The sequence below is a fragment of the Hyaena hyaena genome, unplaced genomic scaffold (assembly GCF_003009895.1).
Source record: "Hyaena hyaena isolate Hyena2069 unplaced genomic scaffold, ASM300989v1 scaffold_211, whole genome shotgun sequence".
NCBI lineage: Eukaryota > Metazoa > Chordata > Mammalia > Carnivora > Hyaenidae > Hyaena > Hyaena hyaena.
In genome coordinates, this window is record NW_024080847.1 from 16,094 (window position 1) to 39,757 (window position 23,664).

The 23,664-nt window shown below is 49.2% G+C and overlaps 3 protein-coding genes across 5 annotated transcripts; 1 reads left to right on the forward strand and 2 right to left on the reverse strand.

Annotated features, from left to right (window-relative positions):
- On the reverse strand, nt 1-6,507 carry PTCRA (pre T cell antigen receptor alpha). 2 transcript variants are annotated; one of them, XM_039242656.1, is made up of 5 exons: nt 6,340-6,507; nt 2,996-3,028; nt 2,280-2,600; nt 1,184-1,228; nt 1-552 (listed from the first exon to the last, which is right to left on the reverse strand). In XM_039242656.1, the coding sequence occupies exons 1-5, from the start codon at nt 6,395-6,397 to the stop codon at nt 200-202; spliced, it is 810 nt and encodes a 269-aa protein (XP_039098587.1). In that variant the 5' UTR covers nt 6,398-6,507; the 3' UTR covers nt 1-199. The 2 variants fall into 2 exon arrangements, with proteins under 2 accessions (XP_039098587.1, XP_039098586.1); XM_039242655.1 differs by having other exon boundaries at nt 2,996-3,055.
- An 8,599-nt stretch (nt 6,508-15,106) lies between these two features.
- CUNH6orf226 (chromosome unknown C6orf226 homolog) lies at nt 15,107-16,437 on the forward strand. Its single transcript, XM_039242659.1, has one exon. The coding sequence runs from the start codon at nt 15,435-15,437 to the stop codon at nt 15,855-15,857; it is 423 nt and encodes a 140-aa protein (XP_039098590.1). The 5' UTR covers nt 15,107-15,434; the 3' UTR covers nt 15,858-16,437.
- Nucleotides 16,438-18,459: 2,022 nt separating this feature from the next.
- RPL7L1 (ribosomal protein L7 like 1) lies at nt 18,460-23,651 on the reverse strand. 2 transcript variants are annotated; one of them, XM_039242658.1, is made up of 7 exons: nt 23,395-23,651; nt 22,694-22,802; nt 21,869-22,029; nt 20,699-20,836; nt 19,739-19,848; nt 19,333-19,547; nt 18,460-18,893 (listed from the first exon to the last, which is right to left on the reverse strand). In XM_039242658.1, the coding sequence occupies exons 1-6, from the start codon at nt 23,406-23,408 to the stop codon at nt 19,339-19,341; spliced, it is 741 nt and encodes a 246-aa protein (XP_039098589.1). In that variant the 5' UTR covers nt 23,409-23,651; the 3' UTR covers nt 18,460-18,893; nt 19,333-19,338. The 2 variants fall into 2 exon arrangements, with proteins under 2 accessions (XP_039098589.1, XP_039098588.1); XM_039242657.1 differs by having other exon boundaries at nt 21,869-22,032; nt 23,395-23,649.
- Between the last annotated feature and the right edge of the window lie 13 nt (nt 23,652-23,664).

The window sequence follows — 23,664 nt, forward strand, 5'->3', positions numbered from 1 at the left end:
TGCACCTCAAATGTCCCAGTACCTGTGGATCACCACCCTCAAGCAGCTCCCGGCCTGAAGGGAGAGACACAGCCTCCTCCCTCAGAAGACCCCTCAGTCTGAGGCGGGAGACAGCTCCCAGTGCTGGAAATTTCCATCTGCAGCAGGAGGCAGGTCACATACAAAGATTGCAAGGCTTGAGGCAGGGATGCAGGGTGACTCACGAGCACCAGGCCCAAGCTCGGTGGGTAGGGAGCGCCCCCTCCTCCCAGACTAGGCTCCTGGCCTCCCAGCCGAGAAGGCGGGGCTGCAGCGACATGGTGAGCCCTGGGCTTGCTGTCCCCCCAGCGCTGCGGGGAATCCAGGCGATGGGGGCTGAGGGCTGTCCTGTGGACGGAGGCTGCAGGAGGCGGTGATGCTCCAGGGGGGACATGGGGGCTGCAGGAAGCCCAGGGTCCCCCAGCGTGGAGGGCAGGGCGCGGAGGCGGCTGCAGGTCAGGAGCACGTCGATCAGCAACAGCTTGAAGAGCAGCAGCCGCAGCGCCCCCAGCCGCAGCGCCTGGCCCTGCGTCCCTGCAGGAGACAGATGGGCAGTTAGGGACCTGGAGGCCCGCTTCAGCACCACCCGCAGGAGGGTGTTCTTTGGGGAGGAGGGGCCTGGTCCTCTGCCCTTGCCCTGCCTCCTCCCCACGGTCCCCAAGGCCAGGGGAAGTCCTCCCTGGTGTCTAACCTCAGCTCTAACTGCTAATAGTAACATATACCTTCCTAGCCTTCAGTGTATTTTATTCTCCAGCAGCCAGGCAGGAATTAGCATCTGCCGCAGCGGCAGATAACCAGCTCCAAACACTCTATGTGGTGAGGAAGTAAAGCCTGACTCTTGACTCTCTCGGTCTGTTGGGTGGTGGGACTGTCTACCACCCAGTCTCCCAAGGCTCTGAAGCAGAGACCATCCATCTGGGCCGCACAAGGAGGGCTTTAAGGAGCTTTCCGTGAACTCTGACCTACACCTTTCAACTACTGTCCAGGGATTAGTCAGGGATCAGAGGACCCAGTCCCATTTCCCCATGGGTAGACTCCAGCCCAGGCTGGCCAGTGTCCCAGCCCAGCAAGGCAGCCTCTTCAGGGGACACCACCAACCCCCCACCCCTGCAGAGTGGGACCATCAGGCCAGACCCTAACAGAGCCCGAGATCCCCCATACTCACCCCTGAGAGGCTCCCAGAGGCAGGTCCTGACTGAGGAAGTCTCTCCTGCCAGCCAAGGAGAAGAGAATGAGTCTTTGGGGATGGGCTCTGCCCACCACCCAAGCATGAAGCCCCAGCCCAGCACAGGGCACCTGTTCATGGCATGTTGGGTAGATGGACACATGAACCAGCAGCAGGAGCCTGGGCTGTAGTTCCTCTCAGGGGCCCAGATCTCTCTCACTCCCTGCGGTCCACTGTTCTGTGCCCGGGAGAGGCTAAGGTGCCTCAGAGCTTTTAGACAAGAAATTGATTTTCTTAGCACCCTTCTTTGAAAGGCGGGGCATTGGGGCGCCTGGGTGGCTCAGTCAGTTGGGCGTCTGACTTTGGCTCAGGTCATGATCTCATGGCTCATGGGTTTGAGCCCCGCGTCGAGCTGTGTGCTGACAGCTAGCTCAGAGCCTGGAGCCTGCTTTGGATTCTGTATCTCCCTCTCTCTCTGACCCTCCTCTGCTCACGCTGTCTCTCTCTGTCTCTCAGAAATAAATAAAAAAAACATTTAAAAAAATTTAAAGGCAGGGCATTTATCCAGCAAACATTGCCGTTTGGAAGATGACAAAACTGTCATAATCCAAAGAGGAAGTAAGGGATCTAGTAAAAATACTAGCTGGCTTTGGACATGTCACTTAGCTTCTCTGTGCCTGTAAGGTACCTATTGTATGAATGTAAAGTACTTATAACAGTGCCTGGCACATAGTAAACATTAAGGAGATGAAAGCATTTTGTTATTTAATTATTGTTTGGTGCTTATAGCTAGGGTGTCATATATAGGGTGATAGAGAAATTAACCCTAGGTAATAGGAGGGAGGAGGTATTATTACCTCTTGGAAGTCATGCATCAGAGCCTGGATGTTTGAAGGAGTTGCAAATCCAGGACTCAAGGCCCTGAGGCCACCATGCTCTGAGCCTAGGCAGCATCACCTCATTCAGATGGCTGGTCTGTGGACACCTCCCATCCCCCACGGGCCTGGAGCCTGCCCTGCCTCCCACCATATCCTGTTTCCAGGGTGTGGGGGTGAGGGGCAGGGAGCCTCCACTGGGGCCCAGACTCCGTCCCCACCTGACAGCCGTAGGGGCCGTGTGCTCTGGCCGTGGTCGCCAGCCCCAGGCCCAGTGTGGCAGACCAAGTTTTCCCAGGCTGCCAGCTCCTCCGAGGGCAGGGAGAGCTGGGCCAAGCTAGTCCAGGTGCCATCAGCCTCTGGGGAAGGGCCGTAGGTGAAGGCGTCCAGTGAGCTGCCGTTGCCGGTGGAGAACCAGATGGGGCTCTCCAGGCCAGGGGGCGCAACATCGAGGACCAGGCAGACCACCAGCGTCTGCTGCTTCCCATCCACCAGCAGTGTGATTGGCGGGGCCAGAGAGGGGAAGGGTGTGCCGCCCACACCTGTAAGAGAGCATGCACCTGTCGGGGGCTTGATCCGCCTGTGCCCTCCTAGGCCGGCCAGCCCCTCATAATAGACTTCTGTCCCTTCCATCTGGGATTGCTTCCACCATCCGTCTGTCCTTCCATCCACTCATCCATCCCTCTCTTTTACATTTGCTCATCTATTCATCCATCTTATCCGCATCATCCATCTTTCCTACACCTATTCTACCCTCCATCTGTAGGTCTGTACATGCATCCATGCATCCATGGATCCATCCTTCCCTCGCCCATCTGATCTGAACCTTTCTGTGCCAGGAACTGAGGATAAAACACTGATGAAGACATTGTCCCTGCCCTCAAGGGACTTTTCCCATGGGAAAGACAGCAGGTGCATAAACAAATTCTTACAATACCTTGTTGTGCCAGCCTCAGGAGTGTGGTTACCGCTGGGGAGGAAGGGAAGGAAATAAGATCTGGAATGAGATCAAAGACGACTTCAAATGTATCTGTGGCTTTTTGTTCCTTTTATCTGATTCAAATATGGCAAAATTTTAACCATTTGTTAATCTGAGTGGAATATGCATAGGTGTTTATGGCTTTATTCTCTGTTCTTTTCTGTAGGTCTGTAGTATTTCAATTTTTTAAAATGTTTATTTATTTTTGAGAGAGAGAGAGAGACAGACAGACAGAGCATGAGCAGGGGAGGGGCAGAGAGAGAGGGAGACACAGAATCCAAAGCAGGCTCCAGGCTCTGACCTGTCAGCACAGAGCCTGACGCAGGGCTCGAACTCACAGACTGTGAGATCGTGACCTGAGCTGAAGTCGGACACTCAACCAGCTGAGCCACCCTGTTACTCCAGCCTGAGGCATGTTTTAAAAAGACTTTATTTTTAAGGAATCTCTATGCACAATGTGGGGTGGGGCTCGGACTCACAACCCTGAGACCAAGAGTCACATGCTCTACTAACCCAGCCAGCCAGGTGCCCGTATAATATTTTTTACAGAGCTTTGTTCAGATATAACTTATTGAAGTTGAAAAATCAAAAGTAGGGGTGCCTGGGTGGCTCAGTTGGTTAAGCATCCAACTCTTGATTTTGGCTCAGGTCATGATCCCAGAGTTATAGGATTAAGCCCCGAGTTGGACTCCTCACTGACTGTGGAGCCTGCTTAAGATTCTCCCTCCCTCCCTCTCTCTCTCTTTCTCTCTCTGCCTTTCCCTCGGCCCCTCCTGCACTTGTTTGTGCTCTCTCAAAAAAAATTTTTTTTTAATTAAAAAAATCACATGGGTACTGCCAACATCTGTCCCATAAATTTTCTGGGATAGTCCTGATTTTCTACAATCTTATTCTTTTCAGTAAAGGTGACCACATATATAGTAACCAAAATGTTATTCTTGAATAGTTGGATATCTTTTCATATGAATAAAGTCTCAAACGTTAAAACCCACAAATTCACCCTATGAGTTAAATGCAGCCAAGTTTAAGAAATGTCCCAGGGCACAGGAAAGGACACCAGAGAATCCTGTGGGGAGGTCAGAGTGGAGGTGCTCAGGAAAGGTTTCTTGAAGGTCAAAGAACTGACCCATAGGATCAGTCTGCCTGGGTGGCTCAGTTGGTTGAGCGCCCAACTTTTCTGCTCAGGCCATGATCTCGCAGTTTGTGGGTTCGAGCCCTGTTTCGGGCTCTGTGCTGACAGCTAGCTCAGAGCCTAGAGCCTGCTTCGGAGTCTGTGTCTCCCTCTCTCTCTCACCCTCCCCTGCTCACGCTGTCTCTATCTCTCTCTCAAAAATAAATAAAACATTAAAAAAAAAAAACTGATCTAGAAGCCTGGGGAAGGTAGCCTACTCAGGATTAGAACTCAGGCCTCTTTGACTCCCGCTCCCATAGACCTCCCCACTTGGAAGGATGGCTAAGATCTTGCTACATGACAAAATGGATCAAGCCTGGGACATGGCCTCAGACAGAGTTGGTTTGACTCCTGGCTTGTCCACTTAATTCACTGAGTCTCGAAGGCTGCACCAACGTAATGAGGTTAATAACACCAGCCCAATAAAATTGTTGTGAAGAATAAAGTTCATGAGTATCAAACACCTTGGCAGACAAGTATTAGTCTTATTTTCAATACTAATATTTATAAGGTATGGCAAACAAAGGGAATAGAGAAAGCTGAAAGTGAGCTCCAGGACACTTGACCTCCTGAACCTCTTCAGTTGTATAGACAGAGACATTCCCAGGTTGAGTTTAGCATGTGCCTCCTCCATGAAGCTGCCCAGGATTGCTCCTCCTTACCCTGGCTGCTTCCTTCCCAGTGCTCAGACCTTTTGCCATGGGCTCTCCCTGCTCCACATAGATATGGTTAATCTCTCTAGCAAGGGAGAGCTTGTGAAAATACTGGAAGCCAGCTTTAGATCAAGAAGATGCCAGGGTGCCCGGGTGGCTCAGTCGGTTAAATGTCTGACTCTTGATTTCATCTCGGGTCATGATCTCACGGTTTCTGAGACCAATGGAGCCCCATATCAGGCTCCTTGCTGATGTTGCAGAGTGTGTTTGGGATTCTCTGTCTCTCCTTCTCTCTGCCCCTCCCCTGCTCTCTAGTGTACGTTCTCTCAAAATAAATAAATAAAACTTAAAATAATTTGGGGCGCCTGGGTGGCTTAGTCGGTTAAGCGTCCGACTTTCGCTTAGGTCATGATCTCGCGGTTCGTGGGTTCGAGCCCCGCGTCGGGCTCTGTGCTGACTGCCAGCTCAGAGCCTGGAGCCTGTTTCAGTCTGTGACTCCCTCTCTCTCTGACCCTCCCCTGCTCACGCTGTCTCTCTCTCTCTCTCTCCTAGAAATAAATAAAACATTAAAAAAAAAAAAATTAAAATAATTTTAAAAATTTAAATTATTTTAATTTAAAATTAAAATAATTTTAAAAAAGAAGATGCCCTGACTCACAGGTCAAGGACCTTTCCCACCTCGTACATGCAAACATGCACATGCTTCTAGATGAAGCTGGAACTCTCTCCCCTAAGTTTATTTATTTTTAGAGAGAGAGAGAGAGAGAGAGAGAGAGGAGGGGCAGAGAGAGAGAATCCTAAGCAGGCTCTGTGCTGTCAACATGGAGCCGGACCTGGGTCTCCAGTCCACGGACTGTGAGATGATGACCGGAGCTGAAATCAAGAGTCAGACGCTAAACCAACTGAGCCTCCCAGCGGCCCCCAGAATTCTCTCCTCTAAACACAAGTCCTTTGTCTCCATCCTTGATCTTTGAGGAACTGGGGGGGTAATACCTCTGGGAAGTCACTGGGGCCTTGGGACCTCCCCTGAGAGCTCGCTGAGAGAGGGGAGCAGGGTGAACCTGAGACATTCTGAGCCCTATTGGAAGAGGGCACTCTCTGGGCAGGAGGCCAGGATGGGAAGGACAGGAAAGGACCTCACAATGTTGCCCGAGTCCCAGGCCCCTGGCTATCCCGTCCCCACCCTTCCTGGATGCCGATCCAGCTTGTTCTTATTTCTCCACTTCCAGGACGGGACTGCCCTACTACCAGCACTGTGGACCCCAAGGAGCAGCGCCTGGAGCCCCAGAGCGAGGTAGCTGGAAGGTGAATACGGTGGGGGAGGGAAGGGTGGGCTTATGGTGAGACCGTCCCCAGGGACCCCACATAGGTCTCTCCCTCCTCCCCACATCGCACCCACACCCATGGAGGTCGGGAGTTGGGGAGTGGGCTTGGGCCAACTAACGGGGCACAGAGAGGGATGCAGGGAGGGGGCTCACCTATGGGCAGGGCTGGACACCCGAGGGCCAGGAGAAGCAGCAGCCACGTCCTGGCCATGGCTCACCTGAGAGGAGGCAGGAGCCAGCTGCAGACCTGAGGTGTGGCTGCGGGAGGAGGCGCCCGCAAGGCTGCCTCCCAGGCCACAGGCCCAGCTGCGCCTCAGCTGCTCCACCGCGGAGCAGAGCGGAGCCGTTTCCCCAGTGAGGAGCCCCTCCCACCCCCACCCTGGCCCCCAAACCCAATCCCCTCTCAGGGGCCGGGGAACTCAAGGCGCCTCGCCCACAGCCTGCTCCCTCCCATGAAGAGCACCTCACAGGCCGCAAGGCCTTTTCCCACTCACTGGCCCTGCCTCTATAGGATACAGAGCACCAGGCAGTACGTAAGGCCATAAGTTCAGCACTTCATCCCATCCAGCCAACAGCTGTAAGTTCCATTACCCAGGGGAGGCCTCGGAGGCTCAGAGAGATTGAGTGACCTGCTCAAGGCCACACAGCTGGCAGGTGGCAGAGCCAGGGCATGAGCCGTTTCCTGATGGCTGGCCTCATTGCAGCCCAAAGGCCCAATACAGTTATTTCGGTGTTGTTACAATGTTAGGAGCCCCCCCTCCCACCCCAAAACATGTGTAAAAATAGAATTTATTTTTTAGAACAGTTTCAGATTTACAGTGAAATTGAGGGGAAATTTCAGAGATTTCATGACTATGCCCTGCCTGTTACATCGAATTCCTTTTAAGAATAAACTCTTTAGGGACACCTGGGTGGCTCAGTCTGTTAAGCGGCCAGCTTCTGCTCAGATCATGACCTCATGGCTCATGGGTTCGAGCCCCGCGACGGGCTCTGTGCTGACAGCTCAGAGCTTGGAACCTGCTTCAGATTCTGTCTCTCTCTGCCCCTTTCCAACTTGTGCTGTCTCCCTTTCTCTCTCAAAAATGAATAAACATTAAAAAAAGAAGAAGAAGAAGAAACTCTTTGGGGGCACCTGACTGGTCCAGTCAGTAGAGCAGTGACTCTTCATCTTCTTGATTTCAGGGTTGTAAATTCAAGCCCAGGTTGGGTGTAGAGATTACTTAAAATAAAATCTTTAAAAAACAAAAACAAAAAACCTCTTATAAATGCCATTTTCTTTCTTTCTTTCTTTCTTTCTTTCTTTCTTTCTTTCTTTCTTTCAAGCTGGAGGGTTTTTTTTTAATGTTTTATTTATTTCTGAGAGAGAGAGAGAGAGAGAGAGAGCGTGAGCAGGGGAGGGTCAGAGAGAGAGGGGGACACAGAATCTGAAACAGGCTCCAGGCTCTGAGCTGGCTGTAAGCACGGAGCCCGACGTGGGGCTCAAACCCGGGGCTCGAACCCACAAACCATGAGATCATGACTTGAGCCCTAGTTGGATACTTAACCGACTGAGCCACTCAGGCACCCCAATAAATGCCATTTTCAGTGACTCCACTAAATTTTAGCTAGAGCTGTCATTTTGACCCTGAAACTTCACTTCTAGGTATATACCCTAATGAAATAAATAGGAGTCAGTCATTATAAGACAGAGATTTATGCACAAAAATGTTCTTTGAAGTAGTATCATATTTAAAAAGCAAGAAAAATTGGAAAGTATAATTGTTCAATGCTAGGAGAAGGTCCAAATGAATTGATGTTTGGTGTATCTGTATTAGTGAATATTATTCAGCAGCTTTAAATTTTTTTTTAACATTTATTCATTTTTGAGAGACAGAGTGAGTGGGAGGAGGGGCAGAGAGAGAGACACACACACAGAATCCAAAGCAGGCTCCAGGCTCCCAGCTGTCAGCACAGAGCTGGACGTGGGGCTCAAACTCACAGACCTCGAGATCATGACCTGAGCCAAAGTCAGACTCCCAAGCAACTGAGCCACCCAGGCGTCCCATGCAGCAGCTTTTTAAAAATTTTATTTTATTTTTAATTTATTTTTGAGAGTGAGAAAGCACGCACATGCAAGAGAGAGAGCGGAGAAGGGGCAGAGATAGTGGGGGAGGGGCAGAGAGAGGGAGAGAATCCAGGCCAGCTCCACATGGGAGCCCAATCCAGCCTCCATCTCATGAACTATTAGATCGTGACCTGAGTGGAAGTCAGAGGCTTAACTGTCTGAGCCATCCAGGTACCCGGAACACATCTGTCTTTCCTAATGGGATTTATCTCATGCTTTTTTTTTTTTTTTTAATGTTTATTTATGTATTTTGAGAGAGAATGAGAGCACTAGCAGGGTTGGAGCAGAGAGAGAGAGAGAGAGAGAGAGAGAATCCTAAGCAGGTTCCCTGCTATCATTGCAGAAGTGGACATGGTGCTCTATCCCACAAACCATGAGATCATGACCCGCTCAACCCAACCCACTGAGCCATCCAGGTGCCTCCTTCCTCCCTTTTAAGCCTAGAAAGTCCTCCCCCCTCTACAGAACGGATACATTTTTCCTTCTACTATCTTTTTGCTCCTGTGTAGTTTAATCCCCAAACCCCCATCACCATGTAACTCCATCAGGAATTAATTTTGGTGTATGATAGAAGATATGCATCTAAATTTCATTTTCCCCCAAAGAGCTAATCGATTACCCCAGGATTTTAATTAAATAACCCTTCCCATCCCTATTATTTGCAAGACTTTCTCTGCGTTAATTTCTTTTATGTTGGAGAGTTTATTTCTTGTTGGCTCCCCGGCTTCTTTATTCTGATGCCAGCCTCACCCCATTTCCGTCGGGATGGTTGCTTTAATAGTCCTGTCCTTTGTAGCCTCTGACGTCCCGCCCCCTTCCCTCAAGGAGGCCTGGAGGCCAAGGGCGCCACGTGTTCCCAGGCGCAGCCTGGGCCCAGGTGCGTCCCATGCGGGCTCCCCCTGGGAGGGGGTTGGGGGGAGGCAGGTGTCCCTAACGACTCTCCCGCCCTCCAGCCTGGGGAGGTGCTGGCCCCAGCTCCGTTACCACATTACAGATGGGGAAGGAGCCCTCTGGCCTCTTTAGGGTTTTAAGACCTTCCCAGGCATGGGGAGGCAGGAGACTCCCTGTGCCAGCTGGGCGCCTACCTTGCTGGCTGCGCCTGGGACCATCTCCTGCTGCTCAGCTGCCCTCCCACGGGCCCACTCCTAGCTCCGGGCCACGGGTCTGCTTGCAAGCTTTCCTTGCCCGCGGTCACATAGGTCTCCTCCTTGCAGGAGCACCAGGAATCTCCCTCTGCGGCCACAGTCTTGCCGGTCCCAAAGATGCCATTGCCCAGGGCTGTGAGGATGTCCTGACATGCTGGCCTTGGATCTCAGTGCTCCTCTGAGAGAAATCCTTCTCTGAGCTCCTCACTTGGGATTAAACTTGTCATTTGCTGACCCGCTCCTAAGAGCCAGGTCCTGTTCACAGACTTCTCCTTAAATCCCCACAATCATCCCAACAGGTGTTCTCACCCCTCTTTCCTGCTCGGGAAACTGAGACTCTGAAAAAACAAAGTTTGGCTGAGGATTCCCTAGCATCAAGGGTGGTGCTGGGATTTCACTCTGGGGATGTGTTTACAGGATTCTCTCCAGGGCTCTTTATACAAGGTTGTCTGATAGGAGTACCCATCTGAGCACCTGGGATAGCAGATTATCCCTCCCTTCCCTTTTTTCATATACACACATGGAAAACCAAGGGCCTTCTAAACTGAGATGAGCCCCATAGGGTATGAAAAAGAAAACTAAGGAAAAGTAGCAGTGCTTATTAGAAAAAGACTGATGATATCACCAAGCAGTTATTGCTTGTAAATCTGACATATCCAGTTAGAAGATTGCAAGAGGGCCAGCCAGATTGGTGTGTGTGTGTGTGTGTGTGTGCGCGTGCATGCACTGAAGTAGTAAGTACAAGTATCTTCCCGTTAATACTGACAGGCACCTATTTCACTGATCAAATAAAAAATCCTACGGTGATATTTATAATACAAAATAAAGGTCACCTAAATGTTTAATAACAAGGAAAGAGCTGAGTAAACCAGAGTGCCTCTCTATGATGAAATACTATGCAAGCCTCAAAATACCCTTGTTTTGCAAACCATGTATTGGTGTCTGTTTTATGCCAGGAATTGGGGCTGAGGACGAGACAAAAAGAGATGCTCCCACCAGTCAAGGGAGGGGACAGGCAGGCTCATAAACAGATAAGGGACTTGGACTGTAGCAGATATCATGACTGGTGTGTGTGTGTGCGCACGTGCAAGCGTGTGCATGTGTGCATGGGTAGAGAGTGGGGTCCCGGGAGAGGGAGACCATCCTTCTGGGGTTGATGTGAGTTTAGGAAAAGTGATTTAGAAGATGAAACTTGAGCCAAGTGTTGACTCTTTCTGAAGAGGTTGTAATGACATGGGGAAAATGTTTCAGTTATGATGTTAATTGGAAGAGAATTAAAAGATGCATAGGTAGCAGGATCTGACGTTCATAGAGCCACCACACCAGCTCTGGCTTGCTTGACACCGAGTTTAATTTGTAATGAGAAAGAACTTAGAAACTTTCATCATGTGTAAACTATTGTTATTTTGGTTTTTCTGCTGCTCACTGCCCAGACAACTCTAACTAAAATATGTACTTTATATCCCAGGGTCCTAGCAGGAACACAGATCAGGCTTATTTGAAGAGAGTTTAATGAAAGGCCTATTTATAAAGGCGTGGGTAGGGTATAGAGGTATAGAGGGTACAGCCCCCCACAGCTCATAGCGGTTGTGTGTCGGCCCCGGAGGTCTGAAGAGGGGAGGAGAGGGAGCAATTACAGGAACCCAGAACCAGAGAGAGCTGTGTAGAGAGGCTGCCTGATCAAAGCTGTGAGCTTCAGTCAACGGAGACAGTGAGTGTTGATCTGGAACCCAGGGAAGTAGGAGAATAAATTCCCTGACTTGGCCATCTTCCCATCTTCTGACCTCTGGCTGTTGCCCCCATTGGCTGAATCCAAGTGGAGGGTGTAGGAGTCCTTTGATGTAGTTCAGCTTCCCAGAGCACAGGGCTGGGGGAGGGTGGTTCTGGAGGGTCACAGGGAAGCACCTCTCATCTTGTGTCCAGATGAAAAATCCATGTCCCCAGCACAGTGGACACACTGTGTCCCATCAGCTACTAATCAGTATATCAGTGAGAAGGGATGGCAGTTTGGCATCCCCTAAACCTAAAAGGTTAGCTACCTCCAATGTTCTTTACATAAGTTGGCAGGGAAACTGGGGGTTACAAAGCCTGCGTTTAGATCACCCCTGCCTTCACCCCAATGACACATCCTCCTTATTCTTTGCCAGCACCAGGTTCTTTACCTGGTAGGTGACTCAAACCTTTACTCCTATAGGGTCTGGGTCCTTGGTGGTCTTGACTTCGTTGGGTTGCTGAAGTTTTCTGTCAACCGGGACCACTGGTTGGGATAATTATGAGGCCTTCGGTGACTCCCCTGGGCTCCAGATCTAGCCCCATCTCTATTATGCAGTAGCAGCCTAATTGTCTCTAGTAATTGGGCTTAATCAGCCGAGACAGTACAGAGGCGCCTTTCTCTGCCTATTGGATCAGTAGCAGGAGAAACCAGAATGGCCAGGGGCCATCTCAGCTTCCAAGTCATCAGTACTATGATCGTTAAATGGTGGAAGAGTTTCTCCCTTGGGTACTAGGATCACCACACCCCTTGAGTCCATTCAGTTACTGGCATGGGAAGCAAAAATTCTTCCAATAGGTTACAGACTTTACGTATAATATTGAGGAGGCTCCAGCTACCCCTACCTCTTGGTAATATATGATTCTATATGGTTATGGTTTAAAGGATACACTGCATCAAGTAGGATAGTCCTTCATCTTGCAGAGTGTAGTTTCTCAGCTATGCTACAAGTGAGTCTTCAGCAGACCAATCCACCATTCTATCTTGCCTGCTGCTTTTGGGTCATGGGGCACATGGTAAGATCAGTGAATTCCTTGGGAGTGAGCTCATACATTTCCTTGGCAGTGAAATGGGAGCATTGGTTGGAGGCGATTTTGTGTGGAATGCCATGGTGATGGGTAAGGTATTCTGTCCGTCAGAATACCTGATGCTGATAGAATAGTGGTGCTGACAGAAGACTGTAGGCAGAGAAGGTGAATTCATACCTGGAATATGTATCTGTTCTCATGAGGATAAAGCACAGCCCTTCCATGCTACAAGGGGCCAGTCAAATTAGCCTACAAACAGGTGAGAATGGTACCCAGTCAGGGACTCCGCATGGGGCTGTAAGTAGGATGGGTGTTCAGAGTTGGCCACAGCCAGATTAGCCTCAGAGAGGGGAAGACTGTGTTACTGAACCAAGGCATAACTCCCATCTCTGCCACCATGGGTCCACTGAACAAGGCCTAAAGTGTCTGGGGAAAGAGGCTGACCAGGGTGCACAGAACTATCATTGTGTCCAACAGATGACCATTCTTTCCCATGTCGTAATGTGGGGTATTATGACTACTTTGCCTTTGGCTGTTAAGCATTGCCACCTGGCCTTTATGTTACCAGGACACCATTATTTCCACTAAGATCACAGAATCCAGTGCTCCTGACTAGCATCTCCAGCCTACAGAGGACAGCCATCAGAGCAGGTCAAGGATATGGCTGGCTCTCACCAGTGCATTTCTTTCTCTCTCTCACTCTTTCTCTTTTGAGTAAACTCTATGCCCAACATGGTGCTCAAACTCATGACCTTGAGATTAAGAGTTGCATGCTCTACTGACTGAGCCAGCCAGGCACCTCTCACCAATGAATTCCTTAATGCTTTGGCAAAGGGAGTGTTTTCCAAACCCCCTTAAAATATGTGGTGAGGGGTGGCTAAGCAGGCTGCACATAATAAATCCAATCCAGCATGCCCACCTCCCTGAGATTTTGGATTCTTTCCTCTACGTTATGCCAGGGAAATTCTGGCATTTCAAGTTTACTAACTGTAGGCTACCATTAAGTCCAGGTTCTAATTAACTAACCTCATTGACTATGCCTCTCCCATGTGCTTGAGCCAACACATTAAATCCCAAATCCTGGATGAGCATCCATGGACTCGAGTTTGGGCAAACTGAGTCTTACATTCCACCCTCTTGGGTCTATTTCCCTTAGAGCCCATTCCCACACATATTGCTGTGGCTCCTGCCAAGACCGTTTAACAAGATCTGTAATTCCTTCTGTCTGGGCGTCCTCCTCTCAGCGTGGGCCTTGTGCTTCTCTGCCCAGGCTGTTCTGGGATCTGATTTGACAAGGGCCAGGGAAAACTGGAGGTGGGGAGAGTCCTGAAGCTGATGTCCGGGGAGACGGAAGCACTACATGTCTGCCCATATGTCCCCATTTCATCTCAGAGTCCCCTCAGTGCCCTTATGTTAGCACATTCTTATGCTGCCCTAGAAGACTGAGCTCTGAATTAGCACCACGGCTTGGCAGCCCCTACAATGACATCCTGGTGCCCGTCCTCAGCGGTGTGAGCCCTCTCTGCCTATAGGGGATGAGGGACCCCTCCAAGGTGTCATCAAGGTGGCCCCAGTCCACACCTGGATTTCCTGTCGTCCACTGATAATTTCCAGTTCTCTCCCTGTGGCCATGAGAAGCCAAATGAGGCCACGCCACAGTGAAGAACAGCTATTGCCTCTCCCATCTCCCTCCCTCAACGACGCAGTGCTCTCCACTCCCCCCCCCCGCCCCCCCTCGCCCAAGGATAATCTGAGTAATGGTGACACCTGTGCATGCAGTGAATCATCCGGGTGTTCTTCCCCCGCTGCGAGGAGGCTTCCCCTGTGCTCTGAATTTATGATCAGTCCAATCTCAGTATTCTGTCTGAGGCTGTTCCTGGAGCCCATTCCTTTACCAGTGAGTGTGGACAGGAAAGAGAGGACACACATGTATTGGGTAATTTGAGGAGAATTTAATAAAGGGACTATCTATAGAGGGGTGGCAAGGTGAAGGGAGACCCCAAGTGATAACGCAGTGCCTGGAACTGGGAACAGGCCTGAAGAGGTGAGGAGAGGGAGCCACGGCAGGGCCCCAAAGCCGGAAACCTGTGTGGAGGGATCTTGCAGCCAGTGGGAATCCTGGAGGGAGGGAAACTGAGGAATAAATACCCTGGCCTCCTCCTCCTCCTCCTTTCTTCTGCTGTCCCTCTCCCCCCATTGGCAAAACCCCAAAGCCTATTGCAAGTCTTTAGATGTCAGTGTGCTGCAAGCTGGGTGGACAAGGGTGGAGAGAGGGCCTGGCGGGCCACAGGAGAGAGTCAGGGTAGCCACCCCCTGATTAGAATATTAACAACCATCTTTGTGGCATCACAGATATTTATGGCATTGATATTTATAAAACGTCCAGGACAGTCATTTGTAGAATGTCTCTCACTTTGCTTTATCGGCTCATTTCCTCAAGATTAGATTCAGAGTGAACCTTCTGGGCAGGACTACTACAGAAGAGATGTAGTATTCCTACACCCATAGTGTCCTCAGTGCATCCCATCAGGAGATACCTGGTGCCGGGTTGTTCTATAATAGTAATTAGACTTAGATCACATGATGAAGGCAGTGTTTGCCAGATCAGGCTAGCTTTCGATAAACTTACAAACCTGAGAATTATTGACACTAACTTTCTGAGCAGCCAAAGGGACTGCAGCACACCTGACCTGCCTTCATCTTTTCTCATCCCCTCTGGGAACACCAGGAAGAGAGTCTTGATGGCCCGAAATGGGGAGAGAGTGTCAAGACTCTGTAGTGCTGTCACTTGTTCCCAGTTCTCCTGAGGCCACTGGAAATCTCTCCACAGCTATTTTCTGTCTGGAGCTGCGGAGTCCCGCATGGAGATGAGGCCCCTTGCCAGAGGTCTCTCCGTGCGTCCCTGTAGGTGCGCACTTCTGCGCATGTGTGTTAGTAAGTTTGTACTCGGGCGACCGGCTGGCTCCGTCGGAGGGAGAACCACGTGATGTAGGATCTCGAGCCGCAAGAGATTACTTTAAAAAAAAAAAAAAGGAAAGAAAAAAAGAAAACAGGTATGTGCACTGTGCCTATACGTGTGTGCAAAATCGGGTCTTTTTGTGCGTATCAGCGTGTCTGCATGCACGGCCCATTCTGTGCAAGCCTTCAAGTTCCTTCTAAAGCATTGCACGTTGCAGGCTCTGGTGTGGGCTAAGCCGCGCATGTGTGTGTGCGCGCGTGAAGCGTTTCTGCGTGGAGCGGGTCGCAGTTCTCAAGTGCTCCCCCCTTTCTGGGCCGGCTTGGTATGGTCTGCGAGCCCCTCTGCGCTTCCTCCGCCGGTGGTTGCATCCACCCGCCTCACCCGGAAGTGCTTGCCCGCCCGCGGGTCAGGCTTAGCGCCGGGCATGGAGCGGCCTGGCGGTCGGACCAGCTCTGGCGGGGGCCTGCTGCCCGCGGAGTCGGCCCCCACCTCGGTGACCCTGGCACAGCTTCTGCAGCTGGTCCAGGAGGGCCGGGAGCTCCCGGGCCTGGAGAGGCGTCACATCACGGTGACCTCCGGCGAACCCACGGCGTCCCGGCTCCCGCGGAGGCCCAAGCCCTGGGAAGCCTCGGGGTCGGCGGAGGCCCCCGCGCCGCCGCCGTAGCTCCGGGAATCCAGGCCCCGTCGACCTCGGGTGCCGGTAGAAGAACGGCCTGGAGGGGCCCGGCTCATCGGAGTCCGCGACTGTGCCTTCCGGACGGCACGTAGTGGGCCCCTGAGGCTCGAAGTCTTGCCTCTTAAGATCGGGAGAGCGTGATTCTGTCCTGCATAAACTCGGACCTTGGATGCCGGCCACGGTTATTCATCTTTTGTGCATTCGCCTCGACCAGACTCAGCTGAACTTAAGCCTCCTGGGAGCGTCATCGGAGCTGTCTTGTATCCGAGTATTTCTGGACCATGATCCTCATTATTTTTTTTAAATCTGTTTAAGCCCTTATAGATAAATGAAACAGATATACTTTTTACTTGGTGGGATGCATAGATGTGTTTTCATTATTAAAATGCTACTGAGGGCACGCTAACGGGGTCTGACCCACCGAAAACAATTTCGCTAATAATGTAGGAGAACGTCCGTGTTTATCTCCCAGTTCAGCCAATTCTTGTGGGTTGTGTAAATGAACTTGGGATTCAAGAGGTGTTAATCTTAGCCATTCGCCAGGTCAGCAGCTAATAAAAGGTTTGATGATTAAACTTGGCCCCCCAATGACTTCAAAGATATGTTAAACCACGAAATCCTAAAGCAGTAAAGGAAAAGCCAATCAACAAAAAACTAGAACCTTTGGCTCTGGGAACCAGCGGGTCAGGATCGAAGCTTAGAACAGGGAAAGCTGCAGCCACTTTCTTAAGTCTCCAAATAGGACACGTGGCTCCTACCTTAGTTCCTGAAACTAAGGTTTTTTGTTTTTCCTACACCTCTAATTGAACACACACACACACACACACATATGGCTATATGTTGATAGGTATGGGTGTTGACAGCCATGAATGATTCACACCATCTACAAATCATACAATAGGACTAATTTTTCTCAGAAATGATATTTCACAACTTGTTCAGGGAATAGTAGAGCATAGTTCATGATACAGCAGTATGTTAAATTTTTAAAAATATTTAGTTCTGAGAGAGCATGAGTGCATGCACACGCCAAGTGGTGAAGGGGCACAAAGGGGGTCAGAATCTGAAGCAGGCTCCAGGCTCTGTGCTGTCAGCACAGACCCCAATGCAAGGCTGGAACTCCAAACCATGAGATCATGACCTGAGCCAAAGTTGGATGCTTAATTAACTGAGCCACCCAGGCACCTCAGCAATACATTAATTTCTGTAACATTTATTTACACAGAATTCTAAGTTAAAAACTATTAAAAATAATAGCAAAAGCTTAACCCTTTGAACAACTGTGTGAGTGAGGCACACATGCTATATTACTCCCATTTTGCAGGCAAGAATGGAAGTGTTATTCTTGTGGGTTTTTTTTTTTTTTTTAGAGAGAGTGAAAACATTGGAGAGAGATCTTAAGCAGTTTCCACACTCAATGTGGATCCTGAAGTGGGGCTCGATCCCATGACCCTGGAATCATCACCTGAGTAGAAATCAAGACACCGAGGTGCCCCCTTCTTCTATTTAGTATAAAATATATCTGCAATAGAAACCTTGGGCTTCCACATTCTCAAATGCTCTTTTCCCATGGCTTTTTGATACATCATTTTAAAGTAATTTGATTTCCCAATGCTTTAAAATAGAAGAGTAAGCTCGAACATCTATTCCTGGCAGGTTAACTCTTGAGCCAACCAACCTAATTAATTACCTCATAACCTGGCACATTTTAAGGCATTGTTCTACTTCTAACTCAACCTCACAGCTATGTTTGAGGGCCCCATGAGCCAAAAGTGTAGCAGAGCTGATCTTAAGGGACCAGGGGACACAATGGTGAAGCAGGTTTTCCAGTCTTATCTACGCCTGGCACACCCTCACCAACTACTCAGATGGCAACTGAGGCAACGAAGGAACAGAGGAAGACCCACCTAGGAGGGGGACACTGATGATAAACACAAGCAGATCAGATCCCCTTTTTTGGTTTCATGTCCCCAGGAGCCCTAGCGGTGGTCTATACATGGTTACTAGCAGGGTAGAAAGCCGTACTTTTGAAGTCTAGATTATGCAAGGAGAGGGTTCAATTAAGACTGCCTGGGGCCTAAAAGACCTAACAGTACTAATTTCATCCATGCCAAACCAAGAAAATCCCATCTTGAAGCCCAGCAGAAATAAATGGTGAGCTTTCCCCTCAGGTAGATAGTACAGGGGCCTCGGGAATCTGCCACTGTGATTCTAACAGGAAAACACCCAACCGGCTCCAGGGGAAAAAGGCATCTTGGTAAGCTTTGGTCTTCCACAGGACAGGGGGCTGGAGGAGACCAACAAGGTCAGGGCCTGGGTAGTGCAGGCCTTCCCCACAGAAGGTGCCTGGGTCCCTTGGAAGAGTCCATGAACATACACATTTCCGAGCAATAATTTGAGAGTACGTACTTTCCTGGGACAAGGGTCCCTCCCTCCTCATAGACCCAACAATAGGTTAAAATCCTGAGCCAGAGAAAAGGACTAAGTCACCTGCAGGCTATGAGAAGGAAGTCACCAGATACACTTTGGGGCCGGCCAAGCCTGAGAACTCACAAAGCTGTCACTGAAAAAGTCAGAACACGGACTCACAGCAGGGACAACTGAGCACTGTGTTCGTGCTCTTTGTATTTTAAGTTCCTTCCAGAAAAAAGCCCCAGGAGCCCCCAGGTTCAAGTATGTCCCTGAGCTTGGTCCACTGCGGTCTTGTGTTCATGCTTGGATAGTCGTTTACCAACATCAAACCCCAGAACAGAAGATGTGACGTAGCAGGGTTCCCTCTTCCGTAGCATGAGTCCACTGCTGACTTGAGAGGGGACAGTGCAGTCAACGTGCAAAACACACTGCAACTTTTTCTTGGACGGGGACTGCGACCAGAAGTGCCTGCCAGGAACGTCGTCATCTTTTCCTTGAATCCTCCCCATCTAGTTTCTGAAGACATAGCAGAAAATAATCTTCTTCGAAGACACTGATAACAATTCCAAAAGACAAAACACATGGCTCCAATGTGCTGTGCTTTCAGATATTGAGGAAAAAAACCCCACAACTTCATTAATAGAAGTTCAATGAAAGTTGGCACTGAAGATTAAGTACAATAAGCAATTTCAAAAAGTTAAGACACCTTCCACAGAGAGGGTTTATATCTTCAAACCCTTTTTGAAATTAGATTTGAATATTCTATTTCCAGGTATATGACCACAGCAATACAGAAAATTTTTTTTTGCTACTCAAAACATTTTCCAGCCTGTAACTGTTGGAAAACACATGGGAATACCCCATGTCCTAACCAGGCATTCACTATTCCAAGCACATTTCCATCTATTAGACTTGTAGATACCAGTCTCCCTCTGCCCTCCACCACTCAAATGCCAACGTTTCTCTGATACTGGTAAATGCAGGAAGAATTTTTAAGTGGCAAAGAATGGCCCATCAAGTCAGCCAAGGGCAGTTTTCAGCCCTGCCTCACCTGGATTTAATTCAGCTGCCGAATGAGCTGATTGATGCGTTCGCCTCGATAGCCGGGCAAGCCCACCTCCTTGAGGAAGCCCACTCTATTCTTGGTAGCATGACGGGCCACTGAGAGATGGAAAGGACGTAAGAACTCACAAATCGCCTGGAAATTCTTCCCCGGAAAGGCAATTTCATGAATGAGGTCTTCCAAGCAAATAACACCATACTTCCCTGGAAAACACAAGGATACAGATTCTTTATGCAACATTTCCCCAGTACAGACTGTGAGGCTCTTATAGGCCAGAGCTGGGCAATCTGGCAGGTTTCGGGGACTCCAAGAACAATACTACCTAAATCGCACAGCAAGACCACCAGAGATCCTTGCTTTCTGCCCCACCTGACCCCTAAGATGCAACACTCACCCAGGTGCTCCTCAATCACCATGTTGTCTGTCAGAGGGATGGTTTTATTCTTGACCTTGGCTTGTCCACGTTTCAGGATGAGTTCCCGGACAGACTTCAGATTTGGAAATCTACGTGAGGCAGAATAAAGCACAGCCTTGTTAGCCCCTGGCGCCCCCCACACACTGGTCAGTCACTCAGCCCTGCGGTCTGGCTGAGGAGGGAGTCTCCTCCCACCCCTTCTCCCCACCAGAAAGTGCAGTCACACTGCAGCTGGAATGCTGGGACGTACACAAGTGAGGAAACGAGTAAAAAACCAGAAGGGCCCTATGTAATTAATAATTAAAATTTATGGATAGAAATTTTTACCAAAAAACAAAAAAACCCCCACCTTTCCCAGGCAAAAGCAAAAACAAACGCTAGCTTACAATCCAGGACTTTAGCCTTATACAACTGTCTACTCAAGATGGTTAAATCGAAGCATGTGCTGGGTTTTAATGTTTGAAAGAACACTACTTTTTTTTTTTCTTGGTGAGTTTTATTTAACTAATCTTACACCCAACGTGGGGCTTAAACTCAGGACCCCAACATCAAGAGTCACGCGCTCTTCTGAGCCAGCTAGGCGCTCCTGCAGGCACAGCACTCTTACACAAGCACTGCCGCGAGCTCTGCCTCAAGACTCCAAGAATTAATTTCTCTTCTCTTCTACCATCTTATTCAGCCGTAGTTCACAAGCTCACAAGCACTCCCCAACCCCCATGATACTTTTCTTGGTACATGATCAGCAGCACTGGGACCTCCTGCTCTGTCTGCCCCCGTGTTCCTGAGTTCTACGGCCGGCAGTTGATTTCTGGTGACCGTGGTCACAACAAAGTGTTTCTTCAACACAGAGACACGAGCCTTGGAGGGCAGCACTCACATGTTCTCATCATGCGCACCAATAATCTAATACGAATCTGTGCACACAAAAACCGTACTCACCCCCAGGTCACATAAGGTTCCACTATTCGCAGTGTTTTTATGGTCTGGGGGGTCACTCTGAAGAAGACACCACTGAAAATCTTCTTCAGGCGAAGCCTTGCAATGGTCCTCTGCACCAGTGAACTCACCCCGTTAATCCTGAAGTGAGCGACAGGAGGTCAGGTTCTATTCAGTTTTTGTCAGTCCAGCAAGGACCTATGAAATGTTTGCCACCATAGGGCACCCAGAGAGCAAGACACAGACTGTGGCTCACAGACGAGCAAGACACAGACTGTGGCTCACAGGCGAGGTCAGGAGGTGGCAGCTGTACCAACAGATCATTCTCACATGATGTGGGGCGATGCCTGAGGTGCTACAGGAACACACTGGGCCCTGATTTTGTGTGGGGGGTGTGTGAGTGAGTGTGTAGGGCTGTGGATGTCCCGCAAAGGAAGCTGGACTTGCTTCTGTGGGCAGTAAAAGCACGGAAGATTTTAGGTAAAGGAGGGACAATCAGCTTTCTGAGTGACAACCACTGAGAAGAGCATATAGGACAGATCTGAAAGTGTGACACCAGAGGCAGGGAGACCCAGTGAGCTAATGTGATGGTCCGGGAGAGATTATGGGAAAGGGTAGGGAGGTTAATAAAGGACTCAAAAAATAGTTAAAGCCCACAGGTTTCTGGTTTGGATGAGTGGGTAGGGAAATAGGAAGACGCAATTGTACATGCAGATTGACGGGGTAAAGTATGACTAAATGAGGGAAAAGCTTATGAACTCTCCCCTGCACTGAATACACTCCATCCACTTGACTTTGTTTCAGTTCCTAGAAAGAGGCCTTGATTCCCACAATTCAGGACTTTCTGCATCTATGCCTGGAAAGCTCCCCAACACTTCTGACTTCCTTCCATGTCTGCAGGTCTCAGCTTCAAGTTCCTGCCTTAGAGTGTCCTCAACTAGTACCGCCCTCGCAGCAGTCGACCCTCATAGCACTTGTTATCTTTTCATGTGTTATTTGCCTCAGATCGGTCTCCTTAACCTTAAAGGCAAAAACTATGTTGTGCTCAACTCTGAATTCCTAGCACAACTTGCCTTAGGGGCTTAAAGCCTATTACAGAGCTCATCTCCCTAGAAAAGGGCCTCAAGGTGAACCAAGTTTGCCCCAGCCTATGCAATCTGGCAAGTTCCTCACCTTTGGATGCGTACAACAAAGGCCAAGGAATGTTTATCCGGCACTTCCAAACCGTGAGGTTTCACTTCTAGTCGTCTGAGTCGCACCCTGTCACGTTGCTGCCGCCAGGAATCATGTAGGAACCATTCCAGTCGCTTAAACTTGACCTCTTTTCCTTTCTTCTGCTACAGAAAAGGCATCATCACCATTTTGTGCCTCTAGTTTTACTTCCACAACAGTAATTCACTGCTCACTATCCACTGAGTGTTATTTCCCACTATGTTCCGCAAAAAGAAGCAAACATCTTCTATTCTAGATAAGGTAAAAATGAGATACCCAAGGTAGAGTTGTGAAAACTCAGAAACCCCTAAAAAAGCCTCTGATAAATAAACAAGTTAGTTTACATGCTGTTAGCCAACGTTACCAACAAACGTTTATGGAACCCAACATTGTGTTAAGCCTCATAAAGTACAGAATGAGCATGAATTTGTTTCATCTTCCAGACTCCAAAATATGTATTTTCCCAAAACGTTTGGCAAATGACGAAAATTGTTTGGCCCATGAAAAAAGATGTTTTCTTCCAAGTAAAGGGCATGTTTGGTTTTTCTAATCAGTTGGTATGAACCTAAATAGTACAATGTCTCCTTCACTTTTTCCTTAACAAACTACTCCAACATTTTATCCGCAGAAAGCTAGAAATATTTGTTAAATGAAAACATGAACTGTATACCGGCTTTCATAGAATCGATAGGGAAAGGGACTGTTGATATCAAATCTAGTTCAACTCACGCTAGATATAACTCACCAAATATATTCTAAATCCCTTCTCTTGGTTCCCATCATTACCTCCTTCTTGTCCAAAAGTGCCTGCTTCGCTTGAGTGGCTTTAAGGGCCTGATAAGCTTTCCTCTTTTTCAGGAGATTTTCTGGAACCAAAGGGATCTTTTTTCTTTGCCTGATAACGGAAAATTGCGATCAGAGATCATGCTTACGAAACAAATTTTCAATGACTTTCTAAACCATCTCTTGGGCTTTAAGAAACATTACTCTAGTCAAATTCCTAAAGACATACTTCCCTGAAACCTGTGGTGTCTTACTTCAGTCCTCAAAACGGACCCCTTAACATTCACTCTTTCCTAAAGTAATAAGTCATGAACCCCTTGGACACTCGTCCTCGTATGCCTCCAATGGAGCTTTTACTGCCACAGCCTTTTAAAGACACCAGCAGCTACGTGATCCTAGTAAAACTCCGTGGGGTCGGGGCGAGTACAGACCTATCTTAAGTCAGGCTGGGCGAACCCCAAACTGGCACTCTCCAGTCCGCCCGCCAAGGTAACCCGAACTTGACGGCGGCTCCCTTCCTCTGACCGGCAGCCCGAATCCTTCGGCTCTTTACTCTTCATCCTACTCTCTGTAATCTGGAGTCTTTTCTATTCTCTTCCTTCCGTCCACAAGTATCCTTATTTTCCGCCACGGAGGAATAAACACCGTGGATGGCACCGGATGCTCAACGCCCCACTTGAGAGATTCAAACCCCAAACACTCACTCTTGCTCCGCCATGTTTCCAAAGCAGCGGCTGCCGGCTACTGCTCATGCGCAGCCCCACCACGTGGGGAAGGACCGCTCTATGTGTAGTTGACCATAGAGATGTGTCTTCCAGCTCAAGGTTTATAACACGGCGAGCCCAGCCAGTTAGCTGCCGTGAACAGCTGAGGTCTCGCTAATACAGATTCCCTGACGAGTTTGCACAAAGCTTCCTTCGCACTGCCTCCGAGCCCTTTAGGGTCTGTTTCATTTTCAAAACCCCGCCCCCTTC

What these genes read in the sequence shown, in the direction of transcription:
- PTCRA (XM_039242655.1), bottom strand. Translation starts at nt 6,397, where the DNA reads ATGGCCAGGACGTGGCTGCTGCTTCTCCTGGCCCTCGGGTGTCCAGCC. An exon ending in CCTGAGGCTGGCACAACAAG is followed by an intron (nt 2,601 to 2,995) that starts GTATTGTAAGAA and finishes GCTCTCTTACAG; the next exon opens with GTGTGGGCGGCACACCCTTC. An exon ending in CCTCTGGGAGCCTCTCAGGG is followed by an intron (nt 553 to 1,183) that starts GTGAGTATGGGG and finishes TGTCTCCTGCAG; the next exon opens with GGACGCAGGGCCAGGCGCTG.
- CUNH6orf226 (XM_039242659.1), top strand. Translation starts at nt 15,435, where the DNA reads ATGTGTGTGTGCGCGCGTGAAGCGTTTCTGCGTGGAGCGGGTCGCAGT.
- RPL7L1 (XM_039242657.1), bottom strand. An exon ending in CACTTTTGGACAAGAAGGAG is followed by an intron (nt 22,033 to 22,693) that starts GTAATGATGGGA and finishes CCTTTTCTGTAG; the next exon opens with CAGAAGAAAGGAAAAGAGGT. An exon ending in GAACCTTATGTGACCTGGGG is followed by an intron (nt 19,849 to 20,698) that starts GTGAGTACGGTT and finishes TGCCTCACGTAG; the next exon opens with ATTTCCAAATCTGAAGTCTG.